Source organism: Nothoprocta perdicaria, unplaced genomic scaffold (assembly GCF_003342845.1).
Source record: "Nothoprocta perdicaria isolate Ctin4 unplaced genomic scaffold, notPer1 scaffold_45, whole genome shotgun sequence".
NCBI lineage: Eukaryota > Metazoa > Chordata > Aves > Tinamiformes > Tinamidae > Nothoprocta > Nothoprocta perdicaria.
The window spans coordinates 2,024,927-2,038,841 of NW_020455699.1; the positions used below are offsets into that span (position 1 = coordinate 2,024,927).

A 13,915-nucleotide genomic window follows, 5' to 3' on the forward strand; every position below is an offset into this window, starting at 1 on the left:
AGCATAGCTTATTCCGTTCCTGTGAACAGCTTCAGTACCAACATTTACCTTCCATAAAATTCCTTTTAACTACTTAGTCTTCATTAAATATGCTTTGTGGAAATGTTGTGGTTACTTGTTGACAGTTAATAAGGAATTGTTTCTGGTGTGGGTTGGTTACAGAAAATTCAATTTGTGAATATATTTGGACCTGTAATCTAACTGGCATTTTAAAGTACTTTTAATTGTTTTCACAGAACAGGTTTTAAGATACACTTCATGGAAGTACTGATATATTGTATAAATTTGTTTTCTGGGAAAGGAACCTGTACAGCTACAGATTGATTTTGCTGCTGCTAGTGAACACCTCAACTTTAATCTGTAGAGATTGTTTTCATTTATTTTTGTCTTCAATCTGTTTTCAAAAATTASCATATCTGCCGTAAAGGTATTATGGCAGATTTACCATTCATTTCCACCTCCCCGAATTATTTGAAAAGAAGTCGTGCATATTATTGAGGCCTAATTTTTGGTATGTTTGCTTTAATAAACATAAGATGCTGGAAAGATGAACAGATACTTTGTTCTTTACAGATAATGTATAGCAGAATGGCTGTACATCACTCTCTTGGATTCGGATATATGACCTTGAGTTACTGCATCTCAATTATTTTATGAAAGGCAAATACAGGAATGCATCAGACAACTTTATGAAAGGCAAATACAGGAATGCATCAGACAACTTTATACAGATGAACTGTGTGTTCACGTACTCTTAACTTTCTTCTTTCTTTCAAATGCCATAAATGCAATGAATTTGAGGCAATCAATGTGCTACTGCTTGCGTAGAAGTGCTGAGTCTGCTGGGTAGAGAAGGTGGATTGAAATGGTCAACTCTTGGAGCTCTTGGAGGAGCTACAAGCTGAGCAGTAAATGTTCAGGTTCTGCATCATGTAATTTTGTAGGTATGTAAATGTAGTCTTCATTATAATTAGTTCTGCGGTTAGTGCCTGGCCAGCATTTCTCTAGCTGTGCTATGAAGTGGTCAACAACCACTGCTTTTTGAGGAGGGTTTAGTTAGCGTTGGTAACACTTAGCGCTGTGGTCTGGTGTACTGTAAGCTCAGGCACAAATGAGGACGTGGATGTGGGAGAATAGGAAAGGACATCCTTTTGGGTGACATCTTGTCCCTGTCAGCCTCATGGGAGTAGGAACCACAGCCAATGCATCGTGAGATGTAGTCACCCACTGAAAGGAGCGAGCAGTCCTGCTGCTCATCTTGCACTGAGTGTCCTGCTCATCTGGGTCCAGGTGTCAAATTCATCTTATTAAGCTGGTGGAAAAATATTTTTATTTTATTTTATTTTATTTTATTTTATTTTATTTTATTTTATTTTATTTTATTTTATTTTATTTTATTTTATTTTATTTTATTTTATTTTATTTTNATTTTATTTTATTTTATTTTATTTTATTTTATTTTATTTTATTTTATTTTATTTTATTTTATTTTATTTTATTTTATTTTATTTTATTTTATTTTTTGCTAAATCAGCAATCAGCTCAGTGTAGGAGATCAGGTAGGTATCAGAGTTCATGATAGAGGAGAGATCATTGGAAGTACATGGAAAGGCAACGCTCCGCTTTCACTGAGTTGCTTAATGGCTTGGCCATTGGACCGATCTGCAAGCAGAGTGGATGAGGTAGTCTCAGCGGTGCGTGTCTTGAGCTATTTCTGATCTGGAGAACTTCTCATCAGTTGTATTTAAGGTAATGAGAAACAACCTAACCACAGTAGCAAAGGTAAGCTAGTCAGGCTTGTGAAGTGCAGTCATAGGGGTTTGGTGTACTCTGAGAGTGTCAGTGCTTTCAAATGCCAAGTTGCTTGGGTGGTTGGAGTATACTGGGGAAAGGAGATGAATTTTACTACATTATTGTGATCTGTGCAGAGCTTTCCCTTTGATATATATAGATGCAACTCCATTAGTGAAAGAAATCCTGATAATGTCTGTTAAGAGTGAGTATTTATTCATGAGTTAGATATTGTGGGTTTCATTTCTGAAGACCAGTTTCTTCCTGAGGTGGGGGAGAAAATTAAGGACAACTGGTTGTTTGATTAGGTCAGGACCTACCTCTACATCATTTAAAAATAAAGCACAGTTCCATGGATAAGAAGATCTCTGTATTTACTGTGAAGTCAAAAGGGGAGGGTGAGTTTCTTGTTTGAAGATATAAATTAGCTATAGCTTATTATGGTGTTATTTTTCTTTCTGTCAAGAGGGAGACTACTTGAAAGACTTTTTGTTATCTTCTAAAGACTGCAACAGCAGGGATTTTTTGAAATAATAGCTTTCGCCTTGTTAGGATCAGAGAGAGAGGGGGAAAAAAAAGCTTGCTATCGTTGAGAGACCAAAGTTCTTCCTGGTAGAAATTGCTAGCTGTGAGCTTGTAGCATATATTGGGTGTTTGTTTTCATAACTGAAAGGGTTTTTTTTTTGTTTTGTTTTCCTCATTTTCCCATATTCCTTTAGGGCTGGGATGACACAGTGAAATTTCATCTGCATTTTAATGTATGAGGTCATGAGCCGTATTTATTTTTCTTTTGGAGTATGTTCAGAGGAGTTTTAATTAGGCAACTCATAACAATTTTAATATAGCCCCCATTATAGTCCATTCTCTGACTTCAGTCAAATTATAGGATGCCTCCATAGCCAAACTTCTTACAAACATAAACAAGGGAAATAGTTTGACTTGATGTAGCTAGTAATTTAGGGCTGTGGGTAGCATATTGGTTTTAAATCAGCCTATTGTTGTCAGTCCGTGTTAATGTCTTCTCAAAGTTGCCTTTCCTGTTCAAAATAATGTGAAGTTCAAGGAATATGGAGAATGTTTCCCCCTGCACGATGCTTTTCTGGAGGCCTGGTAACTGAAGCAAGCTGTGTGCCTATGACTGCAGTTTACATGGGACTGAGCTTGTCTGGCTGACCTCAGCATGTGTGAGGCTATCTCTGTATGTTTTGAGTGAGCTTTCTTTAACACTGGTCAAGCAAGAAAGGCCTGATGTGGACTGTCAGCCTTCCCTGTAATGGAGAGAGTTGAAAGTAGGAGACAGTRTGGCCAAAACTGAAATTCCATGCTCTTGTCTGATCTGTGGACGAACCACCCAACTCTTGGGGTCTATTCTCCTGGATGTGCCTGAACAGCAGAGATAGTCATCAGTTAATATTTAAAAAAAAAAAAGGCAAGTAGTGGGCCTCCTTCGTGGACATGGGATTACTTGTGAGARTTTGGAGAGTAGCCAGGGAGTTCTAAAGCTTTTGTATAAAGCCTGCCATCTTGTGGCTGTAAAGTAATATCATTCAAAAATATGCTTTGCTTGGACAGATTTTTTTTGAAGTTTTYGTGGAACATTCTCCCAAGTTGATCACATGATTATATGTCATATTGAAAAAATACCTTTTAAATTAGAAGGTTCCCTTTTAAAATTGTATATTGATTTGTTATTAGTCTTATTTTACTGAGAAGCTTTGCTGCTTTTTCTTGTTAGTGCAGTATCTTGTTTTTAAAATAGTAGTGTATGTTTTTATGCTTTAAAAAGCTTGAATTTCATCTTCAGAATCTTTTACTCATTAGTCTCCTGAGTTTAGTGTTGTGAATTCTGATTTTCTTTGTTTTAACAAAGGTAAGTGTGAAAACTGGACGGAAAACTGGTAACAGCTCTCTGGCCCGCCTTAGCTTGTTGCTTTGTATGAAATGTTTCTAACTTTATTATAAAACTTGAGAGTTTTCTTTGTTACAGTCCTAGCCAGATATAGGTGTGTGGATAGCCCAGAGAAAAAAGAATGATCTGAGAAAGAAGAGTGTTGTTTTCACTCACAAGAGTAAATTAACTAAAGCTGAAGAGCATGTTATTGTGTAGACATACTTTCCTTGTTTTCTTTTGTTTTCTCTGCTTGTCTAAGTTTATGTTTGTTTGTTCTAGGGTACAACTCCCCTGGAAACTGTTTAGCTGCTTGTATWGATAAGAAAACTAATTTGAGTGATGATTTGAAAAACTTCAGTGTCTGCCTTCTTGAAGGCAATGGCACCGACAGCTCTTGACCAGCGCACTTTCATTAATGGCACAGACTAGTGTGTAGACAGGATTTGGATATTTTTGTTGTGATTACAAAACTTTACTATTATGTATGTATTACATGGAAGAATGCTGCAAAGCAGTTCGGTAGGCTACAGCTTCTACTAATGGAAAATTGACTTAAAAATGCTGAATGTAACTTCCATCAAGAAGTTGGTCTGTTAATTGGAAAGAGGAATCCAGATGACAAATCCACCTGAATTCCCACACGGATAAAAGGAAATGTGGAAAAATTATTTGCTCCTACCCTATGGGAGGGGTCTTCTAATAGGGAAACTTCCTTTCTATCTCTTKTTAAGGTTCTGATGAAGATGGGGCCTTTTATGATGATTATGTAAAAAGACTGCAAAAGGTGTGTTTAATTACAAACACACTATTCCCTTCTCCTTTACATCTTAATATTAAAATCCTTTGACTCTGTAAGTGTTCCCTTTAGATTAGACTTGCTATGGTGCAGACAAGTATCATGCTGCTGTTGTATGGGGTGAGAAAGGAGAGCTAAGCAGTTTATTTGGAATAAATTAAGCCAAGACAAAATGTTTTTCTTCGGTGATTTAAATGTTTTTCTTCGGCTTAAATCTGGTATATGCCAGATTTGGCATATACCTTGTTTGCATACTTGGGGGCATTTCTAGACTTTCGTAATCACTTTCTCTGGCTAATTCCAGTTACGCAAAAAAGGAATCTGATCTTAATGGAGCTCAAGTCAAGATCAGAGAATTTGAAGCAGCTCTCAACTCTAAAGAAGCTGCACTGGCCACAGCTCTTGGTGATAAGAAAAGCCTGGAGGGGGATCTTGAAGATTTAAGAGATCAGATGGCACAGGTGAGAAGAATTGGGTCCACTGCCAAGCTTTTGCTAACAAATGATGTGTTTTATAAAGACCTAGTATATCCATGGTAAGAGCTACATTTCATTCTGTGTTTCATTTTCTGATAAAATGCAACTCCATAAGCAAAAAAAAAAAAAGACAAGCAAACCATTGATTTGATCAGTACTAGCAATAAATCATGGCTTGCTGTCAGAAGTGAAAGAACTCAGTAGGTAACTGCGTTCAGTATTGTTCTGTTGGCTTCCTAACTGTGTGAGTGGTGAAACAGCACATCTTAAAATTGCAGATTCTGTGAAATTTCATGGGATGGCACTGCAAAAAGCAGACGAGCACATGATTATTCATCGTTTGGAGTTCTAATATAACTGAGAATATTATAGAAAGGTTTAGTCTTTCTATTATATAAAGTTCTAAACCCTTTGCAATATTTGATTTGTGGTTCTTAACAGCATTAGGCAATAGCACCAGTTTAGGAGTTATTTGCCAAGTAGAAAAACTGAAGATTTTTATGAAAATATTTTAACTGACATTAAAAAGATAGCTAAGTGAGTGCAGCATATAGAATTATCTTGCATAAATAACTGTTAAAAGAAAACACAAAAAAGTATCTTTAAATTTTATTTTTGTCTAGTTAATGTTTAAATGTAATTAGCTGCTACCTTTCATTGAGATCCTTGTGTCATGTGAGTTCTGCTCCATAACTTTTGCCATGCTGATTCCTTTTTCCCTTTCTCTTTTTTAAAGCTTGAAATTTCCTTAGGTGCTGCCAAGAGTCAGCTTGCAGACGAAACTTTACTGAAGGTGGATCTTGAAAATCGTTGTCAGAGCCTGATTGAGGATTTGGAATTCCGTAAAAATATGTATGAGGAGGTAAAGTGATTAAATGTCAAGAGTTCAGTTTTAAAAGGAAGAAAAATGGGGGTTTGTTCTAGAATACTTTAGATAGGAAAGGACTTGAGGAACTGAACTTCTACTCAAAGCAGGATTTGCTTCCATTCTAGCTGGAAAGTTCCCAGTCTTCTATTTTAGAAAAATAACAYGTGAACCTCAGTTTTAATAGTGTTATGTGCCATATTCTGTATTAAATTCTTTCTCTGTTGCCATGTACATCTATTTTCATAGTAATTAAAAGTAAACCTTTTGTTTTGTTTTGCTAGAAATGTCTTCATGTCACAGAATCATTAAGGTTGGAAGTGACCTGTAGAGATCATCTAGTCCAACCCCCTGCTCCAGCAGGGACACCCAAAGCACGGGGCACAGGGCGGCATCCAGGCGGGTTTGGAAGATCTCCAGAGAAGGAGACTCCACAGCCTCCCTGGGCAGCCTGTGCCAGGGCTCTGTCACCCTCATGGGATATAAGATGGCACTAAAAAAGGTGCTTATTAACTTTTTAAAATTTTGTGTTTCATAACTTTATAATAATAGAAGCAAAGATTGTTCTAGGGAGCACTTAGGGAAAAGGTCCCAACTTCCAATCTTTCACTACTGTTAATTCATTTCAGTAGAAACACTACCAAATATAAATTACTCTCATGCTTATCTGCAAAGCTAGCTAAAAGCTGTGTTGCTTGTTGAAGAAAATAAATTGCTCTTGGCTGATAGTGTTCTAAATTTTGTTTTGTCTATTACTTACTGAAAATTATTTTTCTCTTCTTTTTTTCCTTAGGAAATCAATGAAACAAGAAGAAAACATGAAACTCGCCTAGTTGAAGTTGATTCTGGGCGTCAAATTGAGTATGAACACAAACTTGCTCAAGCACTTCATGAAATAAGGGAGCAGCATGATGCACAAGTCAAACTATACAAAGAAGAGCTGGAACAGACTTACCATGCCAAAGTGAGAACATGTTATCATACAGCTTTCTGACATATTTTCCTTTTCCTTTATTTAAAGGGAGGATAACCTAGAGATCGTTTCAGAGAATTTCCCTTTGTAGCTTTGTTTAAAATTACTGTGCTTTTGATTATGAACTTGCATTTTCAGGCTTCGTTTGAGGAGCCAGGTTACACCTTGGGAAGCACAGCAGTATAGCTACTGAATTAGGGTGATGATTTGCATAAAAGTGAACTGACTAGAAGTGATTAGTGCTAGGCTTACTGTGAATGGAAAGTTGAACTATTTTGTGTAATACAATGCGGCTGTGAGTATCTGAAACTTAGCACTGTTCATTAGCTTCTGCCTAAAAAAATCCACTATATTTACTTTAAAAGTGACAATGGACAGTTACTGGACATATTTTGAAGTGAAATAGAATTTGTTTATTCTAAATTTAGTGCATTAACACACTATTGATTCTAGTTATATATTTTGCATAAAGTTTGCTTCATGAAAAAGAGGCTGAAAAAACAGCCTTCTGAGTACTCTGATCCTATATGTGACTGTTGGACAGAGACTTTACCACACCCAATGACTTCTCCTTTTCACGCCCCTAGAGTGAAAAAAGTTTTTTGAACTGAAATCAGTTATACTTTGTAATTTCCTTCCTCTACTACAATTCAGCATTTCTTGTAAGAATAATGTGGTATCTCAACTGAACCTGGTTTCTGTGGCTATAGTTCTCATAGCTAGTAGCTCTGGAGACCAGGCGGAGTCTTACAGCAGGTAAAAGTCAATACAAACTGAATTTGTTAGTTTATGTTTTCAGTGTTTAATCATGTCTTAATAATGTGCAGTTGCCTATCTTTGTGGCTTCAATCTGACTTGAAGAAACTGGAGGAAAGAAAATGACTGCAAAAATACTAGTCTAGTCAAAAATWCTTGGTTTAGACTTTTCTTATTTATCTTAGAAAAATATATAACTAAGCCTTTTTCATTCCCTAAGGGGTGTCCCTGTATTCAGATTTTTAGATTTCATTTTATCTGAGGCACTAAATTCAATAATTTGTCTGTAGTGCTACTTAAGTAGATGTAGTGTTACTGAACAGTGCTGTTGTAGCTAATTGAAAAACTCAGTGTCCGCAGATGATTAAACACTGAAAACAGATAAAATTGAGTCTGAAGTAGTGATAGAATGAAGAAGTGGTGACTCAGGGCACCGGTAGTGTAAACTTTAGTCATATTGCCAACATGCTTACATTGATTTGAAAACTAACATTAGTCTATGATGTTTCTTTGAGGAATTGGTAATTGTGGTTTAACTTTTTACATTCAAGCATATTAAAAAGTACTGTAGTAATTGAYGATATAAATATTGGCTAACAGAAACAGTGGATTTAGTAATGCAACTTGAATAAAGCTTGCAAGGGAGACCTTAACCAGTATTTTATTCTAGAATAAATACTCTAAAGGCTTGTGGTTTTGTTTAGCTTAATCCAGAAAGGTAATTGAGCAACCATATTTAACACCCTAAAAAAGAGAGATGTTTCATTGTGTTACAGCTGCAGAGAGGAACTTCGTGGCTTGCTGCTCTGTGTGGTTTTGTTTGCTAACTTATTTTTCTTTTAATAAAAGATGTTTTGAAACTGATGTCTTAATGTGATTTACTGCAGCTTGAGAATGCTAGACTGTCCTCTGAGATGAGCACTTCTACAGCCAATTCAGTAAGAGAAGAACTGACAGAAAGTCGTATGCGTATTGAAAATCTGTCTTCCCAGCTTGCCAGCCTTCAGAGAGAGGTAATGAGTTATCTGTGACTCTTCAGTCTGGTTAAATGGAGTTTTTAATATAAAACACTTTCTTCCCCCTAACTTGTTAGTATATTCACTTTCATGGCTTGTGTTTGTTTCTGTTTTACTGTTCTATAACTTTAAAATTCCTTAATTTCTTTTTGGTGCAGTTGAACTGTTTCGTGTAATAATCTTCATCTGCAAGTTTCTGAAGGCTACTGTTGTTCCTTAGCTTCTGCCTAAAAAATACACTGTATTTAAGAGTAACAAAGATCAGTTGCTGAACAAAATTGAAGTGAAACTCTTTTTGCTACATCTATTCTGGTATTACTCTAAACACAAGGGCAATCTGTCTTCCGAGTTATAGCTGATCTTGTAGATGTTAGTTTTGAGTCAGCCTCAAAGGCTTTGTAGACCGTAGCCAGAATTTCAGGCTTTGTCTCATTGAGTTCACTTGTTGGAGATGCATGCCACTGTGATATTTTAGAAGGGGCTTAATCTTGTTAAGAAATAGTGAAATGCTGTTTCATACAAAAATTGTAAACTGCAGGAGAAAAAGAAAAAAAAAAATACATCCTAAAGCTATGTAAGAATCTGGTCTCACTGCATTCGATTCTGTAGAAAACAAACAAAAGTCTTGCATTATTTTCTAGATGGATGAGGCAACATTAGGCAAAAGTTCCCTGTTAATTCTCTCTCACACTTTGAACAATTTAGCTTTATCACACTGCGCAGAATCACATAATGCTTGAGGTTGGAAGGGACCTCTAGAGATCATCCAGTCCAAMCCCCCTGCTCCAGCAGGGACACCCAGAGCACGGGGCACAGGGCGGCATCCAGGTGGGTTTGGAAGATCTCCAGAGAAGGAGACTCCACAGCCTCCCTGGGCAGCCTGTGCCAGGGCTCTGTCACCCTCACAGGGAAGAAGTTCCTCCTCACATGGAGATGGAACTGCCTATGTTGCAGCTTGTACTCATTGCCCCTTGTCCTTCAAACACTTTAGCTCTGTTCTGTAGTAAATTGAGACTGTGGAATGTAGTTAAACGTGTGTTCTGTTGACTTCTTGGGAGTGGGAGCAGGGTTCAGATGACTTGCATCTGAATCTGTGGAGTAATTTGTAGTAATTGGTTGTGTAATTCAGAGCTAATCAAAATCATCTTTTATCAGTGGACTGTAATTATCTGCCAAGAAAGTCYATATTGCTGGTATGCTATCTTTTAGCGTSAATGACATCAGCTTAAAGAACACCAAGAAGTTAGATTACTGTCTGTTTACTGTCACTAACTTTAACTAGCTTTGTTGACTTGGAAGAAGGCAACTCTTTCACTAATGATGGATTGTTTTAAATTACCAACACTTTGCTCTTTAGTGACTTCCAGTGGGATCTTTCATGTGACATTTCAAACTGTCCTTCTTCAGCTCCTTATCTGACTCGACAACTAGTTAAACTGGTACTTTACCTCAGTCTTTTGAAACTGCCCATTTTCACTGTGCCTAGACTGTGGTGGCTTTCTGAAYGGGGTACCTGCCCAGCAAAGGTGGTGGCTTAACCAGACAAGATCATTCTGGCTGAGGCACTTTTTCCCATGTTTATCCTTTAATTAAAATACCACAAGAAGCTGCTAAGCAGAAGAAAAAAATGCTCAGGGAAAGTAAACCTTAAAGGTCACATCACTTGRATAATTTTTAATAAGCATACCATTCTATGTGTACAGTACATACATATTGGCTGATGTGAATTTTTTTTTTTTTAAGTGTGTGAGAAACTAACTTTTATCATGGACCAGTTACCACTGTACTGCTTGCAAGCCTTGAAGACTTTAATAATAGACGGTCATTAACTGAGAATAACCCCTATTTCTTCAGAGTTATCTTCCTATAGAACTTGGAATCTGCAGCAGCAGACTTAAACAAGCAACAAAAATTTGGAAGCTAAGGAGAAATTATTTATTGTAGACTCAGAAGTATTGAGCAGAGTTTTCATTGTACATACCATCCAGCATGTGTTAAACACAGCCTAACTTGTAAACTTCATGAGTTTTTTTGTTTATTTTTGTTTTTCTGTGACTGAGTAACTTCACTTCCAGCAATGCTTCTTCAGAGTTTGAGGAAAGGTACAGCTAGCTTGTCTGCTTAAGTGTTGCAYGGACATTCGCTCAAGTATGGGACAGGTGCAAGTTTCATTGARACAAAATACATTATGTTTGTAGAAGATGAGGTGGCAGATAGAAAATTAAAGGGAGATTGAATTGAAAAAGTGGTGAGGGGTGCTAAGTCTAATCTTTCTTTCAAGTTCTAGGATGTGTCAATAGCAAAACATTCGAAGGTGTGAGTGAACCTTTTTTTGCATCAGTGATGTGTCTTTCAATGTTTTTATTCTTTTAGTCTAGAGCATGGCAAGATAGAATGCAAGAGCTTGAGGACACCTTGGCTAAGGAAAGGGAGAACTGTCGCAGAATGCTCTCTGACAAGGAGAGGGAAATGGCGGAGATAAGAGATCAGATGCAGCAGCAATTGAATGACTATGAACAACTTCTGGATGTTAAACTGGCCCTGGATATGGAAATCAACGCGTACCGGAAATTGCTGGAGGGTGAAGAAGAGAGGTATGAAGAATGTAGAAATGAATGCTGATATTGTTGTATGCTTTTCTCCTCCAATTTTCTGTTAAATGGAAGTTATTGCTGGAAATAACATTCATTAGGTTCTTTGTTAGTATGTCTGAGGCACATATTTGCCCCTCTTCCTATATCACATAATGCTTCCAAGTTGCTTGCTGTGAAAGCAGCATGCTCAAGTATCAGACCACTAGTTTTGTGGCAGAACAAGCTTCCTTTTTTTTTTYYTTTTTTTTCCACTTCCTCTTTTTTTTTTTCCCTATTCTATAAGATTTGTTTTAATGATTTGTCATTTGTGTGTCTGTTTGTTCCTGCTTTAATGCTTGCTTTCAGAAGTAATTGCGAGGTTACTAAGTTGTCAGCCAATTTTCTTTAAAGATAGGGAAAAAAAAAGTAATGACTTTTGTTTACTCAGCTTGTGACGTGATAACTTCCTCCTACACATATGGCTTCAGGATTCAGCAATATTGAGGACTTCTCTTTTATAGGTCACAGCTGTCATTTGAAATATTTTGATGCTTCAGTGTTTCTGAACTAGATCCTACTACTCTGTGCTGAGTTCTCGTAAGAGTGAGGTGAAACTGAAGGAGGYAGGGCAGTCGGTGGAGGGTGAGGGGGTGGCTCCCTCCCCTCCAGAGGAGGTGCTGCGGTCAGTAAGGCCAGCTGCGCAGGTTGTCACCGTGGACAGGAGGCAGAATAGGAGGGTTATTGTTGTGGGTGATTCCCAGATTCAGGGAACAGAGGGACCGATTGCTCTCAAGCAAGACCCGACCCTCTCTCAAGAGAGGTCTGTTGTCTTCCTGGGGCCCGGATTAGAGATGTCACCAGACGACTTCCCAGGCTGGTCCGACCTACGGACTATTATCCCTTAATGGTCCTACATGTGGGACAGAGGAGGCGGCAACGTGTAGCCTGAGAGCAATTAAAAGAGACTTTAGGGAGTTKGGGCGRACGATCAGGGACACAGGCACGCAGGTCATCTTCTGTTCCATACTTCCCAGTGCGGCCGGCAATACAGACAGAAATCATAGGGTACAGTCCATTACCATGGGGCTCTGTGACTGGTGTCATCGCCACAACTTTGGCTTCTTTGGTAACAGGAAGTCTTACATGGCACCAGGCATGATGGCACCCAATGGGGTCCACCTTTCTCAAAGGGGGAAGAGGGCCCTGGGKCAGGAGCTAGCTGGGCTCATCAAGAGGGCTTTAAACTAGATTCGAGAGGGGAGGGGGGTATCCGTGGGGTGGCAAATGAGATGGTGCCTGATGGCCCGTCACACCATCCACAGCAATCTAGAGCTGTGGCCTGTGAAGGGTCCTCTAGGACTGAAGGGCCCTTAGGGCAAAATAGGAGAGCTTGTGAGAGCCCGCCCAGTCAGGCTGCAGCTGTCCCGACAAGGAGGAGAGGCACATGGGGAGCCCCGCTCAAATGCCTCTACATAAACACACGCAGCGTGGGGAATAAACAAGAGGAATTGGAGATGCATGTGCAGCTACAGGGCCATGATCTCATCGCAATTACTGAGACATGGTGGGGCAGCTCCCATGACTGGAATGTGGCCATGGAGGGCTATAGGCTTTTCAGGAGRGACAGGGCAGGCAGGCAAGGTGGCGGAGTTGCTCTTTATGTGAGGGAACAACTGGAATGCTTAGAGCTCAGCATAGGAGAGGATGGAACGTGGCTAGAGAGCCTGTGGGTGAGGATAAAGGGGCAAGCCAGCAGGGCCGACACGGTCGTGGGAGTTTACCGCAGGCCTCCTGACCAGGATGAGGAAGTGGACGAAGCCTTCTATGGGCAGCTGCGGGAAGCCTACCGATCACAGGCCCTGGTCCTCCTGGGGGACTTCAGCCACCCTGATATCTGCTGGGAAAACCACATAGCCAGGAACAGACAGTCCAGGAGGTTCCTGCAGAACATTGCAGATAACTTCTTGACGCAGGTGGTTGAGGARCCAACAAGGGGAGGGGCGCTGCTAGACCTGATACTAACAAACAGAGATGGTCTAGTGGAAAATGTGAGGGTTGGGGGCAGTCTGGGCTGCAGCGACCACGAGATGTTGGAATTCACAATCCTGTGTGGAGGAAGTGGGGCGAGAAGTAGGATAGCTACCCTGGACTTCAACAGAGCTGACTTTGACCTCTTCAGGGAGCTCCTTGGAGCAGTTCCCTGGGTCAGGGTCCTAGAAGGAAAGGGTGTCCAGGAGAGCTGGCTGATATTCAAGCGCCACTTCCTCCAAGCTCAGGATAGGTGTATTCCCACAAAAAAGAAGTCGAGTAAGCGGGGTAGGAGACCTGTATGGATGGGTAAGGAATTACTGGGCAAAGTGAATGGAAAAAAAAAGAGTGTACAGCTTGTGGAAGAAGGGACAGGCCACGTGGGAGGAATACAGGCRCATTGTCAGAGATTGCAGATGCTAAACGAGGAAGGCCAAAGCCCGGGTGGAATTGKAGTTGGCGAGGCAAGTCAGGGACAACAGGAAGGGTTTCTATAAGTATGTCAATAGCAAGAGGAAGACAAGGGAAGATGTTAGTGCACTGCTGAATGGGGAAGGGGCCTTGGTGGCGGAGGATGCCGAGAAGGCAGAGTTACTAAATGCCTTCTTTGCCTCTGTCYTTAMTGCTAAGGCAACCCCCCATGAACTGCAGGGCTCCAATAGAAGAGATATAAATGGGCTAAAGGAAGACCTTCCGCGGGTTGAGAAGGATTGGGTTAGGGATCACTTAGGCAAACTGGCCACTCAAAAA

At 39.6% G+C, this 13,915-nt stretch overlaps 1 protein-coding gene across 1 annotated transcript in view; it reads left to right on the top strand.

Moving 5' to 3' along the window:
- Positions 1-4,786: 4,786 nt before the first annotated feature.
- Positions 4,787-13,915, top strand: part of LMNB1 (lamin B1) — a 16,555-nt gene continuing 7,426 nt past the window's right edge. Inside the window, exons 1-5 of the mRNA XM_026046601.1 lie at positions 4,787-4,939; positions 5,691-5,816; positions 6,613-6,783; positions 8,436-8,561; positions 10,938-11,158. Of these exons, the coding sequence (XP_025902386.1) occupies positions 4,931-4,939; positions 5,691-5,816; positions 6,613-6,783; positions 8,436-8,561; positions 10,938-11,158 (653 nt within the window). The 5' untranslated portion in view covers positions 4,787-4,930. The remainder of the gene's footprint in view (positions 4,940-5,690; positions 5,817-6,612; positions 6,784-8,435; positions 8,562-10,937; positions 11,159-13,915) is intronic.